General features: G+C 37.1%; 2 protein-coding genes across 4 annotated transcripts; one reads left to right on the forward strand and one right to left on the reverse strand.

Moving 5' to 3' along the window:
* Positions 1–204: 204 nt before the first annotated feature.
* Positions 205–9,923, forward strand: LOC149731435 (uncharacterized). Of its 3 annotated transcripts, XM_089884696.1 has the most exons (11): positions 205–220; positions 862–1,001; positions 2,875–2,997; positions 3,468–3,610; positions 4,895–5,097; positions 5,396–5,521; positions 6,353–6,447; positions 7,123–7,258; positions 7,315–7,418; positions 7,775–8,217; positions 8,503–9,923. In XM_089884696.1, the coding sequence occupies exons 2-11, from the start codon at positions 969–971 to the stop codon at positions 8,903–8,905; spliced, it is 1,809 nt and encodes a 602-aa protein (XP_089740822.1). In that variant the 5' UTR covers positions 205–220; positions 862–968; the 3' UTR covers positions 8,906–9,923. The 3 variants fall into 3 exon arrangements, with proteins under 3 accessions (XP_089740822.1, XP_089740824.1, XP_089740821.1); XM_089884698.1 differs by lacking the exon at positions 205–220 and having other exon boundaries at positions 845–1,001; XM_089884695.1 differs by lacking the exons at positions 205–220; positions 862–1,001 and adding an exon at positions 1,590–2,584.
* LOC149731436 (uncharacterized) lies at positions 9,474–22,963 on the reverse strand. Its single transcript, XM_089884692.1, has 23 exons — positions 22,801–22,963; positions 22,309–22,504; positions 21,882–22,054; positions 21,449–21,590; positions 20,692–20,885; positions 20,140–20,256; positions 19,952–20,074; positions 19,374–19,496; positions 19,075–19,209; positions 18,078–18,224; positions 17,257–17,402; positions 16,968–17,058; positions 15,105–15,226; positions 14,774–14,847; positions 14,441–14,516; positions 13,816–14,026; positions 13,349–13,465; positions 12,845–12,967; positions 12,337–12,459; positions 11,500–11,569; positions 10,741–10,913; positions 10,315–10,427; positions 9,474–10,068 (listed from the first exon to the last, which is right to left on the reverse strand). The coding sequence occupies exons 1-23, from the start codon at positions 22,850–22,852 to the stop codon at positions 9,982–9,984; spliced, it is 2,928 nt and encodes a 975-aa protein (XP_089740818.1). The 5' UTR covers positions 22,853–22,963; the 3' UTR covers positions 9,474–9,981.
* Between the last annotated feature and the right edge of the window lie 725 nt (positions 22,964–23,688).

Consider the following 23,688-nt stretch of genomic DNA (forward strand, 5'->3'; position numbering starts at 1 on the left):
ACTTAGTCTGTTACGTCAAAATTTTGAACTAACGTCACAGGCAGCCCGGTATTCAATCTTTTGACTAACGCCTCGCATCAGCTGATTACGCCCGCCTTGATTGCTCCGCGCATAAAACGCTTCTTCTACAAAGTTAGTTGCCACGTTTAAGTTTAGATGAAGTTGTTTCCACACCAGGTTACAAGTTGGAAGGTTTCAAGTAGATTCTTGCAAGACTTGAGTTAAGTATTATTTTATTTTATACATTAATATTATATTATGACATCTTATTTACTATAACATATATTTTGTTAGGATGGGGCAAGTTGGGACACCTTTACATTCCATTTTCTTGTCATATTTGGTAGCAAACAAAGAACATTTAATTGCTTATAAACTATATCCTCATGACTTCTATATACCGGTGTTAATTGTTTAAAACACGATCAGGATATTTGGATATTATGGGCTAAAGGTGTCCCGTCTTCCCCACCCTACTAAATTGCTTTGTACTACAGTATACAGTAATATTATTTCAGTACATTAATTATTATATTATGCCTCACGGTTTGGTGTTTTCATTTTTTACTTTATTATATTGGATTCAAACTCGAGACATTTCTTTATGACGTCACACACATTATCTCGGTTCGCAATCGTGCATTCTGTTACGTCATAGTCCGATACAATCGTGTAAATTTTTTTCGCTCTGTAGTGCTTGCGTCAATGTTACGTCACAAGTTTTTCTTTACGTCATAGCTAAACAACAATAGAGTGGAAATCCACTACTATTGGCTAGGGGCTTGTCGTGCCGTAGTGGCTTTCCACCAACGCCAGCCGCATAAACTATGAAGGTATTTTAATCCTGTTTCTATTTTCCAGAAAGCTATTTAACAGCAAACCAAAGATTTTAAGATAAACACTGGCAACTCAATTACATTTACCAGCCAAGCAAATTTATTGAATTTCTTTTCGACATCTTTGGTGCAATGTGGAAAGTAACTCAAGTGCGACGTCTAACGGTAAGAAATTTCCCCTAATCAAATCTTAGTTAACTCGCCAGTCGTAGCATTGTCACGCTAGCAGCAGTATTTTACAGTTGCTACTATTCAAACTAGTTTTAATAAAAGAAAACAGATCGTAATCGATAAAAATCAATTGCAATGTAATAAAAAAGATATAGACTTATGTTTAGAAAAACGTATATATTCAAGTCAGCTACCAAGTTGCTGGTCTAATTGCTAGTTTTAAGTAAGAATAGTAAACTTGCATGCTACTATTCTAGTTTTGTACAAGTAGTTCTCAAATCAATCGATGCTTGATGCGATTATGGTTTTAATCTCTTTCTTGACTTGCGTGCATTTTACATATAATTATATAGCTCTCCTTTTTAAAACACTTCAGCAAGTCGTAACCCAATATGTCGCCGCGAATTTTACGAATGCTGTTAGTTTCTTATTTGCTGGGACATTTTTGAAACGAGTTATTTGTCGCACATGCAGTATTGGACGTTTTTAAGTATTTGCTTTGTCAAACCATTAATTTCTTTCCAGATCAGCGCAAAAGTTTGGTAGTTAGGTCTTGCATGACGCCTTTCGAAAGATCTTACTGTGTAACCGTTCCCCACTCGCTTTAGCGAGAAGGCGTGACGAAGTATGAAAACGCGCCAGGCATGTAATACTACACCATTTGCCTTTCAGAGTTTAGATTACCAGCAGAACAGACGAGGCCACGCGCCACCAGAAGCGAAGAACAAGCGAAATACTGAAGGCAGATACAGTTTATGTTCCAGAGTAGTCTTGGGCGTTATGCATTATTTAGAAAAAAACAGTTCAGTAATTTGGGAATACTGTTTTCTGTAAACTTGGGATTTGTTTTAATGAGTTCTGACAAGGTTTGTGTATATATGCCTGCTACATGCGGAAGGCAGGGAAATGCAAGGATAGCACTTGAAACTAAGTAGACATTACGAGATTACGTAAACGACCTTTGTGCTGACTGTGACCTTGATTTTTGGATTGTTTTACCAATTACACTGTATTTATTAAGCGATTGTTTGTTTTGAGTCTTGTTTGACGACTATATATCTTCTCTTTAAATTTTTCTTACGCGTAATATTTTGCACGGTAAAGGTTCTTGAATACTGATATCATTATTTTATCGCTAAATTGTTTGTTTTGGCGTACGTGCGAGAGCGCTTTCTCCCTCCGTTTATCTAAATTCACTAAGTTTCGATTTTCCAATGATATAAACGTCCAAAACCATTATGGTCTCGATGTATGCCCGAACAAAGCGCGTACGATATACAGCCTTGGGTTTTTAACTGCTGTACAGTGAAAAGCAGTCCTGGGGAAGTAGGGTTAGGAGAATTGTAGTAAAGAAAAAAGGCCTTGAAAAATATCCAAGGCGCCATGCGTCATTGGAAAGACCAAAGAAAGCTATTCGTTTTCGAGTCAACGCGTTTTTATACTTAGATTATGTTACGTTAGAATGTAGACTACTATATAGTCTGGCAAGCAGAATCATGGGCACTATAGTTTCGAAATCCAGCAAGAATAGCAAGAATGAAAAACCGACATCGAGGGAGAAGAAAACTTTAGTCAAAGTAATTCTATATATATATATAAATATACATATAGTACTGTGGGGTAAGACAGGACACCTTTGGCACACAATATTCAAATTTTTGAACGTTTTTATAAACAATTAACAACGGTCTATGGAAGTCGTGCGAGAATACGGTTTTATAATTCTATAAATGTTTTTTGTTTATTACTTAATGAGACAAGAAAATATATTGAAAAGATGTCCCATTTTCCCCATTTTATTGCATTTACGGCTTTTGTGCACATAACCCATTAAAGTTTAAGGTATTAAAGTTTGTGGTTTGTTTAGACACTGGGAGGTCATACCGGCGGTATCAACTGTATGGATTTATCAGCATCGAAAGTACTTCTTCTAACCGGATCGGATGACAGAACTGCTCGGATCTGGAACATCAACACATATGAATGCTCTGTAAGTTTACATATAGTAGAGTGGGGGGAAATGGGCGGGGAAGGTGGGACACCTTTTCATTCTATTTTATCGTCGCATTTCGTCGCCAGCAACACACGTCTCGTTGTTTTCAATTAACAGATCTTATCATAATCGAATAGATAAAAAATCTAGCAATATATAGTAGGGTGGGGGCAGATGGGACAACTTTTCATTCTATTTTATCGTCCCATTTGGTAGTGAACAAAAAACATTCAAGAAATTATAAAACTATATCCTCACGACTCTTATGGAACGTTGTTAGTTGTTTAAAACATGATCGGGATATTTAGATGTTAGGTGCAAAAGATGTGAGGATACGGTTTTATATTTCTTTAAATGTTTTTTTTTGCTACCAATTGGGACGAGAAAATGTAACAAAAGGTGTCCTATCTTCCCCCTACTATACAAAATGGTTTTCCAAGAAAAAATATGTTATTGTTTCGCTGCAGGTTGTCCTTGAGGGCCATTCTGGTTACATCAGCTGCTGTAAAATGTGGGAAAACCAATTTGCCCTTACTGGTAGCTTTGACAAAACTATACGAAAATGGAACCCAGTTTCCGGGAATTGCGTGATGAAACTGGACGGGCACAGGTGAAAGCGTAACAGCAGTGTTCGAGTTATATTTACAATGCTACGCAACGGCGTGTTACGTAAAGAAACCTACCTCAAAGCTTCTCATAAATTATTGATACCTAATAACGCGCCTTTCGCTATACATCCATTTTATATTAGATTCTCGCCTGGATCGCCATGTGGTAGTTTAAATTATGTATATGTAAGACACAAATATTATCTACACGCATATTTTTTTCTAGTTTTTCCATAACTAAGGACGAAGTATGAATTTTTTTATTAATGAGGTTATACTCAACTTTTTAAATGTAAATGATGCTTAAGTGGTTAAGCTTAAGTATACGCATTATTAAAATACATAAACAATCAACATGTTCATTAACATGACGATATTCAGTCTGATTACATAGTAGGGTGAGGAAAGATGGGACACCTTTTTAATCTATTTTCTCGTTCCATTTGCTAGTAAACAAAAAAAACATTTAAAGAATTATAAAACCGTATCCTTGCAGTTCCTATAGACCGTTGTCAATTGTTTAAAACACGATTAGGATATTTAGGTGTTGTGTGCTAAAGGTGCCTGGTCTTTCCCCACCCTACTATATGTTATGTTGGCGTAAAACGGCCCACATTTTCCTTCTCTTTTGTCGCCCCATTTGCTAGTAAACAAAGATCTATACAGAATTATATAACCGTGTCACCATGATTCTAAAAGAGCGCTGTTAATTTAAGCGCTGTTAAAAACGATGAGGTTTTATGAGATATTATGTTCTAACGGTATCCATCTTACCCCATTTCTATTCTATGTGGGTTAAGTCCCGCTGCCTGGCCAGCCATGGGTACTAGATTTAGGCCAGGATTGGCCCATTACCCCAACACCCAGGTTGCTATTGTAGTATTTTTTCTATTCTGTGTGAGTAAGATCCTTCAATGTGGCACACCATGGGTCCTGGATTTAGGCCAGAATTGGCCCATTACCTCGCACTAGTACTATATTGCCACAAAGTTAGGGTGGTGGAAGATGGGACACCTTTTCATTCTATATTCTCGACTTAATTGGCAGTAAACAAAGAACATTCAAAGAATTATAAAACTATATTCTCACAACTCTATAGACCGTTGCTAATTGTTTAAAACACGATCAAGATATTTAAACATTGCGTGCTAAAGGTGTCCCGTCTTTCCCCACCCTACTATACGCAATACGAGGCCCGTGCATTTTACCTATTTGTCCCACCACAGAGGGATAAATAAGTCGCCACCATCAGTATTATTATTCTAACTCTGCTTTATATTTCTCAGCGGTACAGTGAACCGACTACTTGTACAAGACGAAAATCTTTTCACCACCTCCTACGATAGTTTGGTAATGTGTTGGAACTTACGCAGTGGCGAAGTCTGCCACGTTTTTAAAGGCCACAGTAAAAGCGTTCTCCCCATATGCTACGTACATGGGAGTCAAATAGAAAGTGGAAACGACAACAGTGCCGGTGGCATTGTGACAGGTAATGCTTTCCGAAATGTAACTCCTTTTCCGAAATATCAGATTTCTTTTTTGAAATATAGTAGGGTGGAGGAAGACGGTAACCTTTTCATTTTATTTTTTCGTCTCATTTGGCAGTAAACAAAAAATATTCAAAGAATTATAAAATCGTATTCTCACGACTACCATAGACCGTTGTTAATTGTTTAAAACTTGATCAGAATATTTTAATATTATGTCCTAATGCTGAATCCCATCTTCCCCCCTCTTTATCCCATCTCCCCCCACTCTACTTACTGAACAATTGTTATTAATAAAAGGCTCGATGGACAACACAGCTCGGATGTGGGACGTTGGGAGCGGGAGCCAACTCCGCTCTTTTCGAGGACACAAAGGAGCGGTTCTGTGCTTGGTCGTCGATGCAGAAAAAAAGCTTTTATTTACAGGTACAACTATTGTTTTAGATTAATAAAAATGTAATGGGAAATAATTTGATCGTTATGCATAGGTCTATATAATAGGGTGGGGAAAGTTGTGACACCTTTAGCACATAATATCCAAATATTCCGATGGTGGTTTAAACAATTAACAACGGTCTATGGGAGTCGCGAGGATACGGTTTTATAATTCTTTGAATGTTTTTTGTTTACTAGCAAATGGGGTAAAAGTGGAATAAAAAGGTGTCCCATCTTCCTTCTAAATATAGAAATGGTATATACTGCTGGGTAAGATGGATCATGTTAGCACCCAATTTCCCATAGATTTCCCAAACGTGTTTTAAACAATTAAAAACGCTCTTTTAGAACCCCGAGGATACGGTTATATAATTCTGTAAATATTCTTTGTTTACTACCAAATAGAACGATAAAAAAATATAAAGACAGCCCTCTAGTTACCCCAAACTACTATATTATTCTGCTATATATGTATATGGGCGTGTATGGAATTATAGGATTTAGCAGGTCACAGCCAGGCTGTATTTCGACATGGTTACATTATTATAAACATTCGAAATGGTGACACTACAAAACAAAGCATCGCTTTTCATCTCCGTCGTATTGAGCTGAACTATATATGTGGTCAAATAAAGCGTATTTTATAAATTATTCAACGATTCCAAAATACAGCTCTTCAGTTCGAGAACCTACTGACTTATTACACGGGTGTGTACAAAGAAATATTCGAGCCTTTTGGGTTGTAGTTCATAATAATGTATTCAAATTTGAACCCTTTAACAATTGCCATAGTGAGCAATTTATACTTTGTTCTGTGTTTAGGTTCAAGCGACAACACAATAAGGAAATGGAATTTATCCAGCGGTGAAATCCTGAAAACTTTCAAAGGACATGAAGGATCTGTAATTTGTTTACAGGTAGCTAAAATTCATTTTTAATACGGTGTAAAGATATTTTATCTGTTTCGATGTCTTTGTTTAGTACGGTGTAAATATATTTTATGAAATTTTAATTTAACTAATATTCTGCTACCGTTGTGGGCGTATGTGTCCTTAGGCAAGACGCTTAACAGTAATTGCTTCAACCCAGTCATGCCTAATCTATGGCTGTCCAAATTGTCAGCCACAGTAATAAGCTCCCACAAAGTAACATACATGGTAACCCGTGAGCGAGCACGAGGTGTATGAAACAAAACACCCGTGTTATAACGAATGTCACTTTTCGACCACGCGAGGGTAAGAGCTACATTTATACAGACATATACAATAAAGTGCGTTTACGTGTCGTTTGGTATTGGTTATGATTACAATATTAGTCACCAATATATAGTAGGGTGGGGTAAGTTGGGACACCTTTAGCACATGATATTCAAACATCCTGATCGTGTTTTAACAATTAACAAAGGTCTATGAAAGTCGTAAAGATACATTTTATAATTCATTAAATGTTCTTTGTTTACTACCAAATGGGGCGAGGAAATGGAATGAAAAGGTGTCCCATCTTCCCCAACCCTACTATATTCAAGTTAAAAATAGTAATTTTTACAACGTAAAAAAAGCGAGTCACACTTATTTATTTGTTCCTATTTTCAGTTGAGCAACAGACTCCTTTATAGCGCGAGCGTCGACTCCACAGCTCGGTGTTGGGTTGCAGAATTCGGTGACACAACTAGAAAATACGTTGGCCACGAACATATGATATCCGACATGAAGTACCAGCGAGGAATTGGTAATGAAATAAAAAAAATCAATTTTGGATGAATTTTAAAAGCATTTTCTCTTCAGTTTTTACGGCTTCTGGGGACAGCTGCGTCCGAGCTTTTGACTCAAAATCGGGACATTTGAAAAGAACTTACCGAGGGCACAAGTATCTTGTCAACTGTCTTATGGTGAGGAGTGTACGAAAAAAGATTAGGATTTTATTTAAAAAAACACTCGAGCTTTTACATAAAGCAAAATGTTAATTTCGTATAGTAATATAGGGAAAAATGGGACACCTTTAGTGCATATTACCTAAATATCCTGATCGTATTTTAAACAACTAACAGAGGTTTATTGGGGTAGTGAGGATACGGTTATATAATTCTTTGAATGTTCTTTGTTTACTGCCAATTGAGTCGAGAAAATAGAATGAAAAAGTGTCCCATCTACCCCCACCCTACTGTATGTTTATTATGTATTTTAAAATTGTATGTAAATATAATATAAACTAATTTAGATATCTGTTTTCCCCTTTTGTTACCAGACATTGGATGATACATTATTAAGCGGGTCCTACGATGGTAGTATTAAAATATGGAACACGAAAGATCTGTTGAAGGATCACGTCACAGAAGACATGTCCTCTCCCGGTAACTCTGTCGCTTCGCTAAGAAATCGAAATGATTCCATTGACACGCCTGCTACTGCAAATACTGAGCCCAGAGAAGTAGACAGCAATACTGAAAACTTAATGCTAGAAGACAGTGTAATGAGTAAAATAAAAAGCAAAGTAAACAATGAACGTGATCATGGCGCAAGAAAAGGAACAAGTTATAGAAAAACAAGACGCAATCGTAATGCTCGTATCGTGCCGACAAACGAGTCCGAATCTAACATTAACAACAACAACAACAACAACTTTGATGATATGTTGGAACCGACATCTAATGAAGAATCTACAGAAGCTTACGCCATACCTTCTTCAAGGTTGTTAAGTATTATCTTGCATAATAATATTTAATGTATCTAAACATTAACTAAAATTTATACAATTATAGTAGCGTGGGTTAAGATGGGACAACTTTTCATTCTTTTTTTTTTGTCTCATTTGGTAGTGCACAAAGCACATTTAAAGGTTTGTATAACTGTATCCTCACGACTCTTATATAACGTTTATTGTTTTAAACCACGATCCGGATATTTGGGTATCATGTGCTAAAGGTGTCCCATCTTCCCCCACCCTACCATTTAACAAACCGTATTTAACTACAGCCAATCTTCAAGACCAGATAAATTATGGTCCAATTCTCCGCGCCGGAGTTTGCCGCAATCATCTCAAGGCAACAGGTCTGAACTAAGCCACGTAGACGAGCAAAATCATATGATCGGTGCCGAGACTTCATCTGGTACAAGCGGGTACCGAAGCAGCGAGAGTCTTGCTTCGTCCCCCATAACGTCACATAACGACGAAGTGTTAACGAGGTTTAAGTCCAAGAAAAAAGGTTCGGTTTCCTTCTCTCCATCTCTTTCCATGACATCAGGTACAATACATGACTGGCAGTTTGATTACCAAAGCCCCACAAGCCCGATCAAAGCCCAGATTAAACAATCGAAAAACACGAGAACTGAAAACGAACGCAAACAGCTGGAAAGGGAAATTTTAGACATGGTATAATTTCATTTCCAAAAAAAAAACTTTCAGTATAATAACTGTAGGTCACAGACAGTCAGCTTTTCCCAATGCAATTTCTCAGGTAATGACCTAATGTTGCCGCTATGTTAGAGCACTCTCCCAAAGCCATGGAAATTCTTTTAAAATGTAGTAGAGTGGGGAAAGATGGGACACCTTTTCATTTAATTTTCTCGTCCTATTTAGTAGTAAACAAAGAACTTTCAAAGAACTATTAAACCGTATCCTCCCAACCCCCATAGACCGTTGTTAATTATACAAAACAGAATCCGGATATTTTGATATTATGTGAAAAAGATGTCCCATCTTCCCCACTCTACTATACAATTTCTATGGTTTTGACTGCCTATAAAGTCCTAAAATGGCGATAAAATATAATATGCGGATATATTTGTAGAATTACGTTATTGTTGTTGCTGTCACTGTGAGTGTATATATGCTGCTCGCTGATGAAAGATGTAATCCGTTCATCTTCGAAGCAAAACCTCAATGTAGCGTTATACGAAAAACTTTATTTTCCCAGATTTTGCCGCTTTTTAAAGATTATATAAAATGACAAATTGTTATGTTTTTATTTACAAATGTAGTAAGCATTGAAATGGTTTTATACGTTTGAACATATAGTTCAAAACCGTGTTTTGCTTGTGAATAAGAATCGAATATAGTTCTGTGGGGTAAGACGGGACACCTTTAGCACGTAATATCCAAATATCCTGATCGTATTTTAAAAATGTAACAACAGTTTATGGAACTCGTGAGGATACGGTTTTATAACGCTTTAAATGTTCTTTGTTTACTACCAAATGAGTCGAAAAAAAACACAAAAGGTGTCCTCTCTTACCCCACACTATTATATACAGTCCAAAAAGCACAATTAAATTTTTACTTTACAGATTATAGTCACCTACTGTCTGCGGCATACACAATCAATTCTGTACACTGTAAAATGTATTCTGTTATTGTAATATATAGTTATGGTTTAAATACATGACATGGCACTTTCCGTTGTTTTTCGTGAAGCCCTATATATAAATATATATATATAGAGAGAGAGAGATGTTCTAGGGATGGGAGGGCAGAGGTGGTCTTCGTTCGCCACCATTTATTGTTAATTCTAACTGAGCAATGCGAGATTCCAGCTGAGCGACCTGGAAAATATACGAATTAACGCAAATTAAGTTGTTGTGTAGTAGGGTTGGGGTGGGACAACTTTTTATTCTTTTCTTTGTCACATTTGGTAGTAAACAAAAAACACTCAAAAAATTTTAAAACCGTATCCTCACGACTCCCATAGACCGTTGTTAATTGTTTAAACGCGATCAGGATATTTGGATATTGTGTGATAAAGGTGTCCCATCTTTTCCCCAACTTAATATATATACGTGCATACTAACCTTAGCACTGAGTCTCATATTACTGTTGGTCAGTTGAGCAACGACAGATACATTCGACTTGAGGTTTCCCACGTCGCTTGCTAAGGTTTCAAACTGTTCACACGTTGGACAATCTAAAGAATTTTTTTTTATAGATTTTACAATATGTAAGCATGCGCGACTTTTATATACACTTCGTGCCAGCTTACGAGTTACCATATATATGTTACTTTGTGGGTGGTAATTTTCTTTCGGGGTGGGGGTTCATTTTTTATATGTGGCTTATAATTTGGACAACCTATTAGTGAAAACTGAGTTGGAGCAATTGCCGTTAAGTGTCTTGCCCAAAGACACATACGCCCACAATGGTAGCAGAGACAAGCCTTGAATCCATTACCTCTAGGATGGAGGCTAACAAGCTTGAATTGAATAAATGCAAAAACTTACGTTCACAAGTATGGTTGTCTGCAGATAATTTGAAATTCGGTTCACATTGGCAAACGTACGAGCCAGGTTGATTGACACATTGCTGGGAGCACATGCCATTACTAGTTGCACATTCGTCGATATCAGAACAGCCATGCGTTCCGTTAAACTGAAAGCCAGATTCGCAGCCACACCTAAAGGATTTTTGTTTTATTGAATGAATGTAACTTTGTTTTATTGAATGAATGTAGCTATATTCTAGCGTGGTCGGAAAACGATAGTTGTAATACGACGGGTGTTATTTTCATACACCTCATGCCAGTTTAACAGTTACCTAGGATATAACTTTGTGTTTGTGTATTTTATAAATGGGTAATAATTTAGACAACTCATTAGTGACCACTAGTTTGGAACATTTATTGTTAAGTGTCTTGCCTAAGAACAAATAGGCCCACAAAGGTAGCAGCGACGAGCCTTGAACCCATTACCTCTGTGTTAAAGGCAGCTATACGGCACGTGGCAATATTTAACTTTAAGCTTAATATGCTACTAAAATGTCAAGGAATTTATTAAGATTTGTACATAATACTCTATACGACACAAAGACACAATAAATCAGTTATAATGTTACTTATGTGGAAACTTGTGAGCAGGCACGATGTGTATGAGTCAGAAGATATACGTGTTATAACTTCCGACGATGGCTTGTTACATTTAGATTTTTATTCGATTAATTCGAAATCAATATATACTCAAAATAACGGAAACTATTCCACTTACGTGTAGCTCCCATTGTTGTTGGTGCAAATATGCTGACAGTTACCATTGTTGTGAAGGCATTCGTTGGTGTCTGAAACAACCAAACGTTTAGTTCAATTAACATTTCCATATGAGAGACGGGAACTCTTGAAAAACTAGATATTAGTGTGGGGGAAGATGGAGTCCTATATATACGGGTCAAGAATCGGGACAAAAAACGGAACTTGGTCGGACCGGAGAACGAGTTCGCAGAAATAGTCCGCAGATGGAGTCCTACGGGTCAAGAATCGGGACAAAAAAACGGGACTTGGTCGGAACGGAGAACGAGTTCGCAGAAATAGTCTGCAGATGGAGTCCTATATATACGGGTCAAGAATCGGGACAAAAAACGGGACTTGATCGGAACACTGGAGTCGGAACATGATAACAAGAACTTCACTACCGCGAGCACGTCACTTCCGGACGTACAAGGGTGTTGGGGTAATGGGCCAAGTCTGGCCTAAATCCCAGGTCCTCACAGACCTCACCCATACAGAATAGAATAGATAGAATAGGGGGAAGATGGAACACCTTTCTACTTTATCGGTCCATTTGGTTGTGAACAAAGAACATTTAAAGAATTATAAAACCGTATTCTTGACTCTCATAGACCGTTGTTAACTGTCAATACGTTCAGGATATTTGAATATTAAGTGCTAAAGGTGTCCCGTCTTACCCCACAGTACTATAAAACATTCTTATTCACGACTTCCATAGAACGTTGTGTTTTTTTTTTAAAAAAACACGATCAGGGTGCTTGGGTATTATGTGCTAAAGTTGAAATGCCCACTCCACTATAGAATATAATTATAGACTTACCGACACATGTTTTGTTGTCACTGTCCAATTGAAAACCATTAGCGCAGTAACACCAATACGAACCAACGGAATTAATGCAACCGTCAGAACACCCCCCGGCACCACTGTCGCATTCATCGATATCTAGAGAAAAAATAATAATAACTTTATTTGTCTTTTTCATTACGGTAGCGAAGATTTCGAAATATTTTAAACGAAAGAAAGGATATAGCGACAAAACAACAGTTGTGAAAACATTGATAATAATAGTTAAAAACAAATTTTGTAGTTAACGAATTTTTTTTAAAGAAATAGAAATTCGTATTCTTACAACTCCCATGGACCGTTGTTAATTGTTTGAAACACGATCCGGATATTTGGATATTATGTGCTATATATGTGTCTCATCCTACCCCACAGTATTATATATGCAATTAATTTTGAAAGTAAAAACAAAAACGTTTTAAAATTATTTTAACAATTGTTTGAAGAAAATATAACAAGTGAATTAAACCAAATGTTAACGAACCTGAGCACGTAGTGTTGTCTGCATTAAGCAAATAACCAGGATTGCACGCACAGCTGTGGCGACCTATTTCATTGACACATACTTGAGCGCATCTGTGTAGTTCGTCAGTGCACTCATCGACATCTGAAAAAATGACGAAGTAAAATGAGCGGCGTTTTTCTATTAAATGGTGCCATTTCGTACAGTTGGTTAGCACGCCTGCTTTTGACCAAGAGGTAATGGGTTCAGGACTCGTGGTTGCTACCAGTGTGGGCGTATGTGTCCTTGAGCAAGACACTTAAGCTCTAACCCAGTGGTCACTAATAGGTTGTCCAAATTATCAGTCACACAAAAAAATTAAAAAAAACAAAAAATATAATCACCCAAAGTAACACAAACTTGGTAACTCGTAAGCTGACACGAGGTGTATGAAACAGAACACCCGTGTTATAACGACTGTTGTTTTCCGGCCACGTGAGGATAAAGTAAGTTACATTCACTAAATAATCCAAATGTTAGATATACCGCTGCATTGCATTCCATCTCCGATTAAATAGTATCCTTGTCTGCAGCTGCACACAAAACTCCCGATCGTGTTTTCGCAGTTATGTTGGCACGGACTATTTTGGCATTCATTTATATCTTTAAAAAGAACAATATTTTATTATTTAAACTAATATTTAAATCCATAATGCGTTTGTCTTGCACGAACTGTTTTTGCTTTTTATATCTTTAAAAAAAATAAAATAGTAAGGTGGGGGAAGATGGGACATCTTTAGCAAATAATATCCAAATATCCTGATCATGTTTAAAACAATCAACAACAGTCTATGGGAGTCGTATGGGAGTCGTGAGGATACGGTTTTATATTTCTTTGAATCTTCTCTTTGAACTACCAAATGAGACGAGTAAATAGAGTGAAAAGCTATCCCATCTTCCCCCCACTACTATATTATTTAAACCACTTCTTAGACCATACTAATCCCACGTACCAATGCATCCCTTGTCCCCAATTTTTGAATAACCAATTCGGCATTCGCAAGTGTAGGAGCCTGGATTGTTGACACATTCTTGTGAACAACCATGTTCATTCTGATCCATGCTGCACTCGTTAACGTCGCTGCATATTGTGACGTTCTCAACCAAGTAACCAGTTGGGCACGAGCATGTAAAACTTCCTATAGTGTTACTGCATGTAGCCAGCTGTATTAAAATAGGATGTTAGCGCTCAAAAACCGGCGCTGTTACACAGTTGATTAGCGCGCCTGTCTGTAACCCAGAGGTAATGGGTTCAAGGCGCTTCACTGCTAGCAGTTTTGGCGTTTGTGTCCTTGGACAAAACACTTAATGGCAATTGATGCAGCCCAGTGGTGACTTATTGGTTTTTCAAATTATCAGACATACAAAATCCTCAAAAAACAATTACCCACAAAGTAACACATTTGGTAACTCGTAAGCTCACACGAGGTGTATTGAACAGAACACCCGTGTTATAACGACGTTTTCCAGCCACGCGAGGATAAAGTAGATACATTCATTCATACAATCAAAAAGTATCGGTGGTGTAAACTAAACACATTTAACAAACTATATTTAAAATAATATTCTATATCTTACCGCGTCGCAAGGAGTGGTCAAGCATTCATCGATGTCTGTACAAGTTCCGTTTACCTCATGGTAACCTTCAAAGCACCTAAAAAGTAAAACGAACTACAGTGGGGTAATACGGGACACCTTCAGCACATAATATTCAAATATCCCGATCGTGTTTAAAACAATTAACAACGGTCTATGGGAGTCTTGGGGATACGGTTTTATAATTCTTTGAATGTTTTTTGTTTACTACCACATAAGACGAATTAAGTAAAATAAAAAGGTGTCCCATCTACCCCCACCCTACTATATATGTAAGTAACTAACCGCTTTGTTGGGTAATCTTAAAATATATACCTGCAGAAATAAGAGCCTGGTTGATTGACGCATTGTTGTTGACAGTTGGCAATGTGTTCGCATTCGTTAATATCCTGTTGTTTAAGATATATAACCATTGATATTCATTATGACGTCATTATAATTTTGATGACGTCATCAAAAAATTAAAACAATGACGTTGAAGACAATTTATTAAGCTTCAAACTTTCTATAGCATGTTTTGCTCTAACTGCTACACTTTGGCTGCAAAAATTAGGTGAAACCTAATTTAAAAAAATTCTAAAAACTTCTAAAAAATTAGGCCGCAGTTAAAGGGTTAATCACCATATGTAAAAAGCAATATGCAAACCTGACATTCCAGACCGCTTTCCAAAAGGCTATAACCCCCGATGCAAAGACATCGAAAAGACCCGTCCAAGTTTTCACAAAAGTGGTCGCACGGCCCCTGGCCATTGTTTGGTGCGCACTCATCTGAAACAAGAGAACATATTATAGGGTGGGAGAAGATGGGACATCTTTTTATACCATTTTCTCGTCCCATTTGGTAGTAAACAAAGAACGTTCAAAGATTTATAATACTGTGTTCTCTCGGCTCCTATTAGACCGTTGTTAATTGTTCAAAACTTGATCATAATATTTGGATATTATGTGCTAAAGGTTACCTATATCTTCCCATCACCCTACTACTATCTATTGAATATAGAATAATATCTATATCGTCCAGAATAGGTTATGTGGTAGTACTTCACTCGCTACCTCGCCTCCCTGTGTATAGCATTCCGGCGCCTTTATATTTCTGCAGCGCCGAGTAATCAACGTTTTTGTTAAGTTGTGTTGTACGCCAGTCGTGTTGTTGTACGCGAATTACCAGCAGTTCAGTTTAGTTTAGTTGTTATTATATAGCATTTACTTTGGTATACAGCGTTCCTTTAGGTTGTGAGGTATAGTAGATGGGGGAAGATGGGACATTTTTTTATTCCATTTTCTCGCCCTCATTTGGTAATAATAAACCATTCAAAGAACTATTAAATCGTATCCTCACGACTCCTATATAGACCGTTGTTAATTGTTTAAACCAAGATCAGGATACTTGGATATTATGTGCTAAAGGGTGTTGTGTGCCAGTTACCAATTTAATTTAGTTTAGTTGCTACTATAGGACTGGCTTTGGTATAGCGCTTTTACTTTGATATATAGCGTTACTTTAGATTGTGATGTGTTATCGTGTAATATTTGTTTGTATAGACATTCAACTTTGTTTAGTTTAGTTGCTATTGTAGAAGTTACTTTGGTATAGTAAAAGGTGAGGGAGATGGGACACCTTTAGCATATAATATCCAAATATCCTGATCGTGTTTTAATCAATTAACAACGGTCTATTGGAGGTCTGAAAATACGGTTTAAGAATTCTTTGAATTTTCTTTGATTTACTGCCAAATGGGACGAGAAAATATAATGAAAATGTTTCCTATCTACCACCACCCTACTATATATAGCGTTGCTTTAGCATGTGATATTTTATCGAGTTTTATGTGGTAGATGCCTATCGGTTTAGGTCGTTGAACTTAAATAGATTACTTCATCACATATTGGTTGCACCCTACCACGTGGAGGTCATGGATTTCAAGGTAAGGTCAAGGTTGGTTTACCATACTCAATGTAGATGACAAATATTTGACAAAATATATAAAACGTTTTGGCACACATTATAATGAGTCATTCTATTTCTGCTGGCGTTACAAAATGTCATGTATATTCGTGCAGCGCTATTTAATTATTTTGATAACTTCTGATCAACCAACAGGGGAAAAAAAAAACGAAAAAAAAACATAGAAAAAATATTTTCACAGAAAAATAGTTGGTAACAAAAATACATGCGTGGCAACCTGGTACGAGGTGCATAAAACTAAACACCCGTGTTATAACGACTGTCGTTGCCCTGTCGCTGCCCTGTCGCGTCAGGATAAAACTTGTTATATAGTATATAGGTAGTATATGTAGGGTGGGGGAAGACGGGACACCTTTAGCACATAATATCCAAATTTATCCTTATCGTGTTTTAAACAAATAACAACGGTCCATGGTAGTCGTGAGAATACGGTTTTATAATTCTTTGTATGTTCTTTGTTTACTACCAAATGGGATGAGGAAATAGAATGAAACGGTGTTCCATATTACCCCACCTTACTATATTTAAATGGAGTGTACTTACTGATGTCATTACAAGAAACGGAGTTGTTGCTTGGAGGTTCGTATCCACTGAAGCATGCACATTTCATTGAGCCAGGTGTGTTTAAGCATACCTACGATTTAATGTTTAGTTTTAAGTAGTTAACAGTTTAACAGTTATTTTAACCCATAAAGTTACGTAACTCGTAAGCTGGTATACGAGACGTATATGAAACAGAACACTCGTGTTATAACGACCGTAGTTTTCGGTTACGCGATGATAAAGCAAATTACATTCATTCATCTATTCAAAGCGAAAACTTTGCCATTACCTGTTCGCACCCTCCGTTGCGGTCCATACATTCGTTAACATCAATACAGTCAGTGTTATCATCATTAGGGTTAAAACCATCCGAACACAGACATTGATACGAACCCTCGCTGTTCCAACAAGTCGTGCATGCAGCAGGAGCAAGACCTGTTAAAAAAGTTCGTTCGTATTCCCTTTTCTGAACAACAATTTGTAAATAATATTTTAGTGGCTCATCTGGTATAAAAACGTAGTGTATTTCCAAGGTTTTTTTTGCCATACGACGAGAACTCATCAGATAATGGGGAACACAAGTCTCGCTGTATGTCAGACAAAACCTTAGAAATACACTACGTTTCAATACCAGAAAAGCCACTGAAGTTATTTATACTATGCCTGGTAGCAGAAGTAACAGAACAGTTTTGAAGCTGGCACAAGGTGTATCAAACGAAACACTTGTGTTATAACGATTGTTTTTCGGTTACGTGAGAATAAAGCAAGTTACATAATGTCTATATGTTTTCGTTATTGCGTATGTGTTTTAACGACTAACGTTTTGCCAGCAACACACTACTTTTCGTTGTTCATAATAAACAGATCTTCGTTATCATAATCGAAAAGATAAAAATTCAACAATATGTAGCAGGGTAAGGGTAGATGGGACACATTTTCATTCTATTTTCTCGTATCATTTGGCAGTAAACAAAGAACATTCAAAGAATTATAAAACCATATCTTCACGACTCCCATAGACCGTTGTTAGTTGTTCAAACACGACCAGGATGTTTGGACTATGTGCTAAAGCTGTCCCATCTTACCCCACAGTAGTTAATGTTTCATTACCTTCTGCACATTCATCAACATCAACGCACATGTGAGGGTTTTCAGGATCAACTTTAAATCCGCTGTAACACGAGCACTCCCAACCACCAGGAACGTTCTTGCATTGGTGGTCGCATGTATCCTCATGGTTAGGACATTCGTCAACATCTTTAAAAAACAGTTATGTATGACTTAGTCCTTGGGTCAACAGTCCGGTGCCAAGTGGTTAGCGCGCCTGCCTCTATAACCCAGAGGTAGCGGGTTCAAGGTTCGTCACTGCTACTATTGTGGGCGTATGTGCCATTGGGCAATACCTTAACGACAGTTGCTCCAACCCAGTGGTTACTAATGGGTTGCCCAAATTATCAGCCACACATATAAAAAATCACCTACGTCCTACAAAGTTACATAGACATGGTAACTCGTAAGCTAGCATGAGGTGTATATGAAGCAGAACACCCGTGTTCTAACGACTCTCGTTTTCCAGCCACGCGAGGATAAAGTATAATACCCTTTTTGCATGGTCACTTTAATGCGCGTAAGTACTCGCATATTTACTCGCAAAAACAAAGTTAACACGCATAACGTCATAAGCGTTTGCGAGTGAATATGCGAGTACTTATACGCACATAAAAGTGACCATGCAAAAAGGGTATAAGTTACATTGAATCAATCCTTTAAAGCCGACTCCCTTAATTGTACGGGTCTTGTCTTTACGCATACTTTTGTTTCTATTTAAAGCTTAGCTTGAAAACATTTCAACATAAATGACTTGTTTGTCTGCTAGGTGTAGCGACCACGCTTATTTTCTTTTAATTAAATGTAAAAATATTTTTAACTGTAAGCGTGTTTTATCAACTGTTGTTTTGCGCTATATATCCTTTCTTTTCGTTAAAAAATATTTTGAAACCTTCGCTAATGTAATAGAGGAGACAAATAATACTTATTAATATTATAATTAATAATATTAATAATATAAAAAATTATTTGTTTTTTTTTGAAAATAATACAAGTATACCTTCGCATGTCCTTCCATTAGAACTGACCACGTATCCGCTGTTACAGGTACAAAAGTAAGATCCTGCCTCGTTGACGCAATGGTGTTCACATTTGTGTACAAGTGTAGCATCATCGGTAGTGCATTCATTAATATCTAAACAGTTATTAAAACTTAAAAAATCGATGAACCCAAAGTTCTTTTTTCTTTTTTTCTAAACCCAAAACTCTTTTTTCTCTTTCTTTTTTTTCTGCCAACCCAAAACTCTTTTTTTGTTCACTTTTTTTTCTTTTTTCTGTTAACCCGAAGCCCAAAGTTACCTGTACAGTTGTGTGCGTCAGGTGCTAGTACATATCCATGGTGGCAACCGCAGTAGTAATGAGCATTGCCCGCAGGAAGACACGTATGTGCACATCCACCATTTGACTTCTTACACGACATATCTGTAGGACAGAGGTGTTAAAAACAAAGTTTAAAAACCCAAAAATAATGGAAAGGGGGTATGTTTTTTTATGTTTCGGGGTTTATTTTGTCAGTTTTTAATAATGAGTTTAATTACAGGTGTTTACAGCTGCCGTGATACAGAAGAAAAACTACTAACAACAACCCAAAATTAGGAACGTGATAACTCGAAGTACAAGCGGACACGAGATTCATTTTAATGACAGAATTAATCAGTATTAAAAAACCGCAGAAGAAAATGATTGCATAGTAGAGTGGGGAAAGATGGGATACCTTTAGCAAATTATTCGAATATCCTGATGGCGTTTAAAGCAATTAACAACGGTCTATGGGAGTCCTGGGGAAACGGTTTTATAATGCTTTAAGTGTTCTTTGTTTACTACCAAATAAGGCAGAAAATGGAATTAAAAGCTATACCGCCTTCCATGGTATATACCTGTACAGTTTCTGCCATCGGGCGAAAGTAAAAAGCCCGGCGTCGAGCAACTACAATAAAAGGAACCATCAGTGTTTGTACATACATCCTGGCACGGATTTCCTGAGCTGCATTCATTATTATCTGCAAAACAGTTATTAAAATCACAAGTCTTTAAATGATTAAAGGAAAATGGTATATATGCTTACCGACGCAGTTTGAGCCGTAGGTCAGCTCATAGCCACTTCTGCATGAGCATTCTACACTTCCCGGGCTTATATTTAGACAGTCGTGGGCGCAACCGCCATTGCCGTGCTCACAATCACCTAATAAAAATGTCATTGAAATTTGAAACAAGTGCATAAAAGCCAACATTGCGTACTATACCATGAATGTAGTTTACTTTATCCTCGCGTGGCCGGAAAACGATAGTCGTTATAACACGGGTGTTCTGTATCATACACCTCGTGTCAGCCTATGAGTTACCGAGTATATATGTTACTCTGTGAGTGATTATTTTTTGGAGTTTTTCTATGTATGGCTGATATCTTGGAAAACTCATTAGTGACCGCTGGGTTGGAGCAATTGCCTTTAAGTGTCTTGCAAGAACATATACGGCCACAATAGTAGCAACGACGAACCTTGAACCCATTACCTCTGGGTGAGAGACGCTAACCAACTATGCTACGGCGCCGGACCATGCTTTGTAAAAGCTCTCGTGCAAATTTTTAAAGCATTTGTGAACACAAGGACTAACTTACGGGTAATGTTGTAACTCAGTCTGAAACCAGGTCTGGATACGGATCTATCTGAGTGGAATTTTAATGTAAACTTCGATGCACTGACTAGAACTTTAAAAGGATTCATTCTTCCACAAAAACGATAAATTTCAGGGGCCGTCGCGTCCGTGTATAATGACAGTCGATCGTAGCTGCAGGACGAAGATTCTTCTATCCTGAAACAAGAAAATAAAGTTAAATTTTTACTAACTCGGTTTGCAAATTTGAAAAACAGTCGTTGTGTAAACTAATGTAAATGATTTTTTATAATGATTTTTCATGTTATTATGCTTAAAACATGTAATGCTACCGTTTTAGACTAATAAAAAATTCGGTTTACAAATTTGAAAAAAAAGAGATAGATGCAAATTTGAAAAACTTTGTTAAATAAACATATTATTTGGTCCCAAACCTCAGTTCTTCCAAGTATACGTTCTATACACTGTGGGATACTTTTATTAACTGCTATATCTTAAGTCGGCAAATATAGGTACGACTTCGCACGCCTATTAAAAAATATATAGTAGGGTGGGGGAAGATGGGACACCTTCAGCACATAATATCTAAATATCCTGATCGTGTTTTAAACAATTAACAACGGTCTTTCGGAGTCATGATCATACGGTTTAATAATTCTTTAAATATTTTTTGTTTACAACCAAAGGTGACGATAAAATAGAATGAAAAGGTGTCCCATCATCCCCCACCCTACTATATGTTAGTTGTAAATTTTATTTACTCCAAGTATAAAAATTGTAGCAAAACTTGGTTGCCAGAAGCTGGTTGAATGTTATAGGTACAGTCGCTGTTTTGTGGATAATCCGACGGGTAACCAGGCGAGGAAAACTGGCCATGTGTTTCTGTATACGTGTACGTGCAACCTATTGCAAAAAATAGCATGTTAAGTCAATTATGTTATGTAGCACGATATATTGTTTAGTAGGTATAGACTACATCATACATATATTAGAGTGGGGTAAGATGGTACATATTTTTATTCTATTTTCTCGTCCCATTCGGTAATAAATAAAGGGCAATCAAAGAATTATAAAACCGTTTCCTCACGACTCACATACACCGTTGTTAATTCTTTATAAACACGATCGGGATATTTGGATATGATCTGCTAAAGGTACCCCATCTTCTCCCACCCTACTTTATTAAATGTTTACCAACGGAGTAGCTGAATTCAAAACCGTCTCCCTGAACAGATGAATCAGAGTGAAAATAAATGGTTAAAGAGCTCCCACTGCTGGTGATTGTAGGGGGAAGTTCGGACCCGCAGAACTTTTTAATTAGTCTGGAAGAAGTGGAGGGCCCGTCGTGCACTGCCAAGTAATCGAAACTGCACAGAAAGAAAATAAATATTTATTTGCGATGAAAAAATAAAGTAGAGTGGGGAATATGGGACACCTTTAGCACACAATCTCCAAATATCCTGATCGTGTTTTAAACAAGTAACAACGGTCTACAAAAGTCGCAAGAATACGGTTTTACAATTCTTTTGATGTTCTTTGTTCACTATACCAAATGAGATAAGAATAGAGTGAAAATATGTCCCATTTTTTCCACCCCTATTATACATAACATTAAACTGACGAGCATTTTCGGTGAGATTCAACGTGGAAGCTGGTAAATCTGATTGTGACGTGATTTGATGATGGCGAACTCATTATGCGGTAAGTGCAACTGCTGTCGCTAGGGTAGGGAGCCGGGTATCCTGGTGAGCTTATAGTATCTTCTGAGCCGACGGGCACGGTAATTGACCTGCCGCAACTTTGCTGTCCATGTATTTCTATAGAAATAAACCGAAAGTTAAAATAAGCCTATTCGTTGCCATTTGAATGAAGTAAGTTACATCTATTTATTCGTTAAACGAATGTAACTTGCTTTATCCTCTCGTGGCTGGAAAACGACCTTCGTTAAACGCGGGTGTTCTGTTTCAAACACATTGTGCCCGCTTACGAGTTATCATATGTGTTATATACTTTGTAGATTATTATTTTTTATGTGTGCCTGATCATTTCGATAACCCATTAGTGACTACTGGGTTGGAGCAATTTGAATGGAATATGATATTTATATACCTACCTTTAAGTGTAAAACAGGTCAGAATTAATAAGCTAAGTAGACAGAACCTCATGATTGAATTTCGTTTAGTTAAAACCGATTACTTCCTGATGCTGTTACCAAAACAAATCTAACTGACTTATCTAAATGTAGGACAACTTGACATGCACTATAGTATATAGAAAATACCTTTGACTGTACTGAGTTTGGATATCGCTATGGAATAAATTATATAGTAGGGTTGGGGAAGATAGGACACCTTTCCATTAGTTTTATTTTCTTGCCGACTTGGTAGTAAACAAAGAACATTTAAAGAATTATATAAATAAACCGTATCCACGCGACACATATAGACCGTTAATTGTTTAAGTGACGATCAGGATATTTGGATATAACGTGCATAAATGTGTCCCGTCTTCCCCACCCTACTATACACTTTACACAATTATATTAGTATCATAAACGAACTTCTAAACTTCTTTTTGAAACAGCATGAAACTCAACTTGATGCACAATTTTCTCCCCGTCAAATAAAACGGGTTGCTCTTTTTGAGCAATAGTTGTTGCCCTTTTCACATAGCCTCTCATGGGGAATAACATTTCCACGCGCGCAAATAGAAAACAGCAATAAAGGAATTGTACTTACGTAAACCATTAGTACCAAGCTGTACTTCACTTGAGTGAATAAAGCTGTGATAACTTCCGCCTTTCTTTCTTTAACGTTGCTACAAACCTGCGTGAGACGAGGTTAAGGGAAACAATTCGATTACAAACATTTCCAGTTTTGTTTCCGGGGAAAATTTTGACTGGACTCTAATTACTGAAACAATCGTGGTCAAAATATGTGATTGCTGGTACAATGAAATTACAGCTGGGATTCGATTTATAGTAGCGTGGGAAAGATGGGAC

Source organism: Ciona robusta, chromosome 9 (genome assembly GCF_009617815.1).
Source record: "Ciona robusta chromosome 9, ASM961781v2".
Classification (NCBI taxonomy): domain Eukaryota; kingdom Metazoa; phylum Chordata; class Ascidiacea; order Phlebobranchia; family Cionidae; genus Ciona; species Ciona robusta.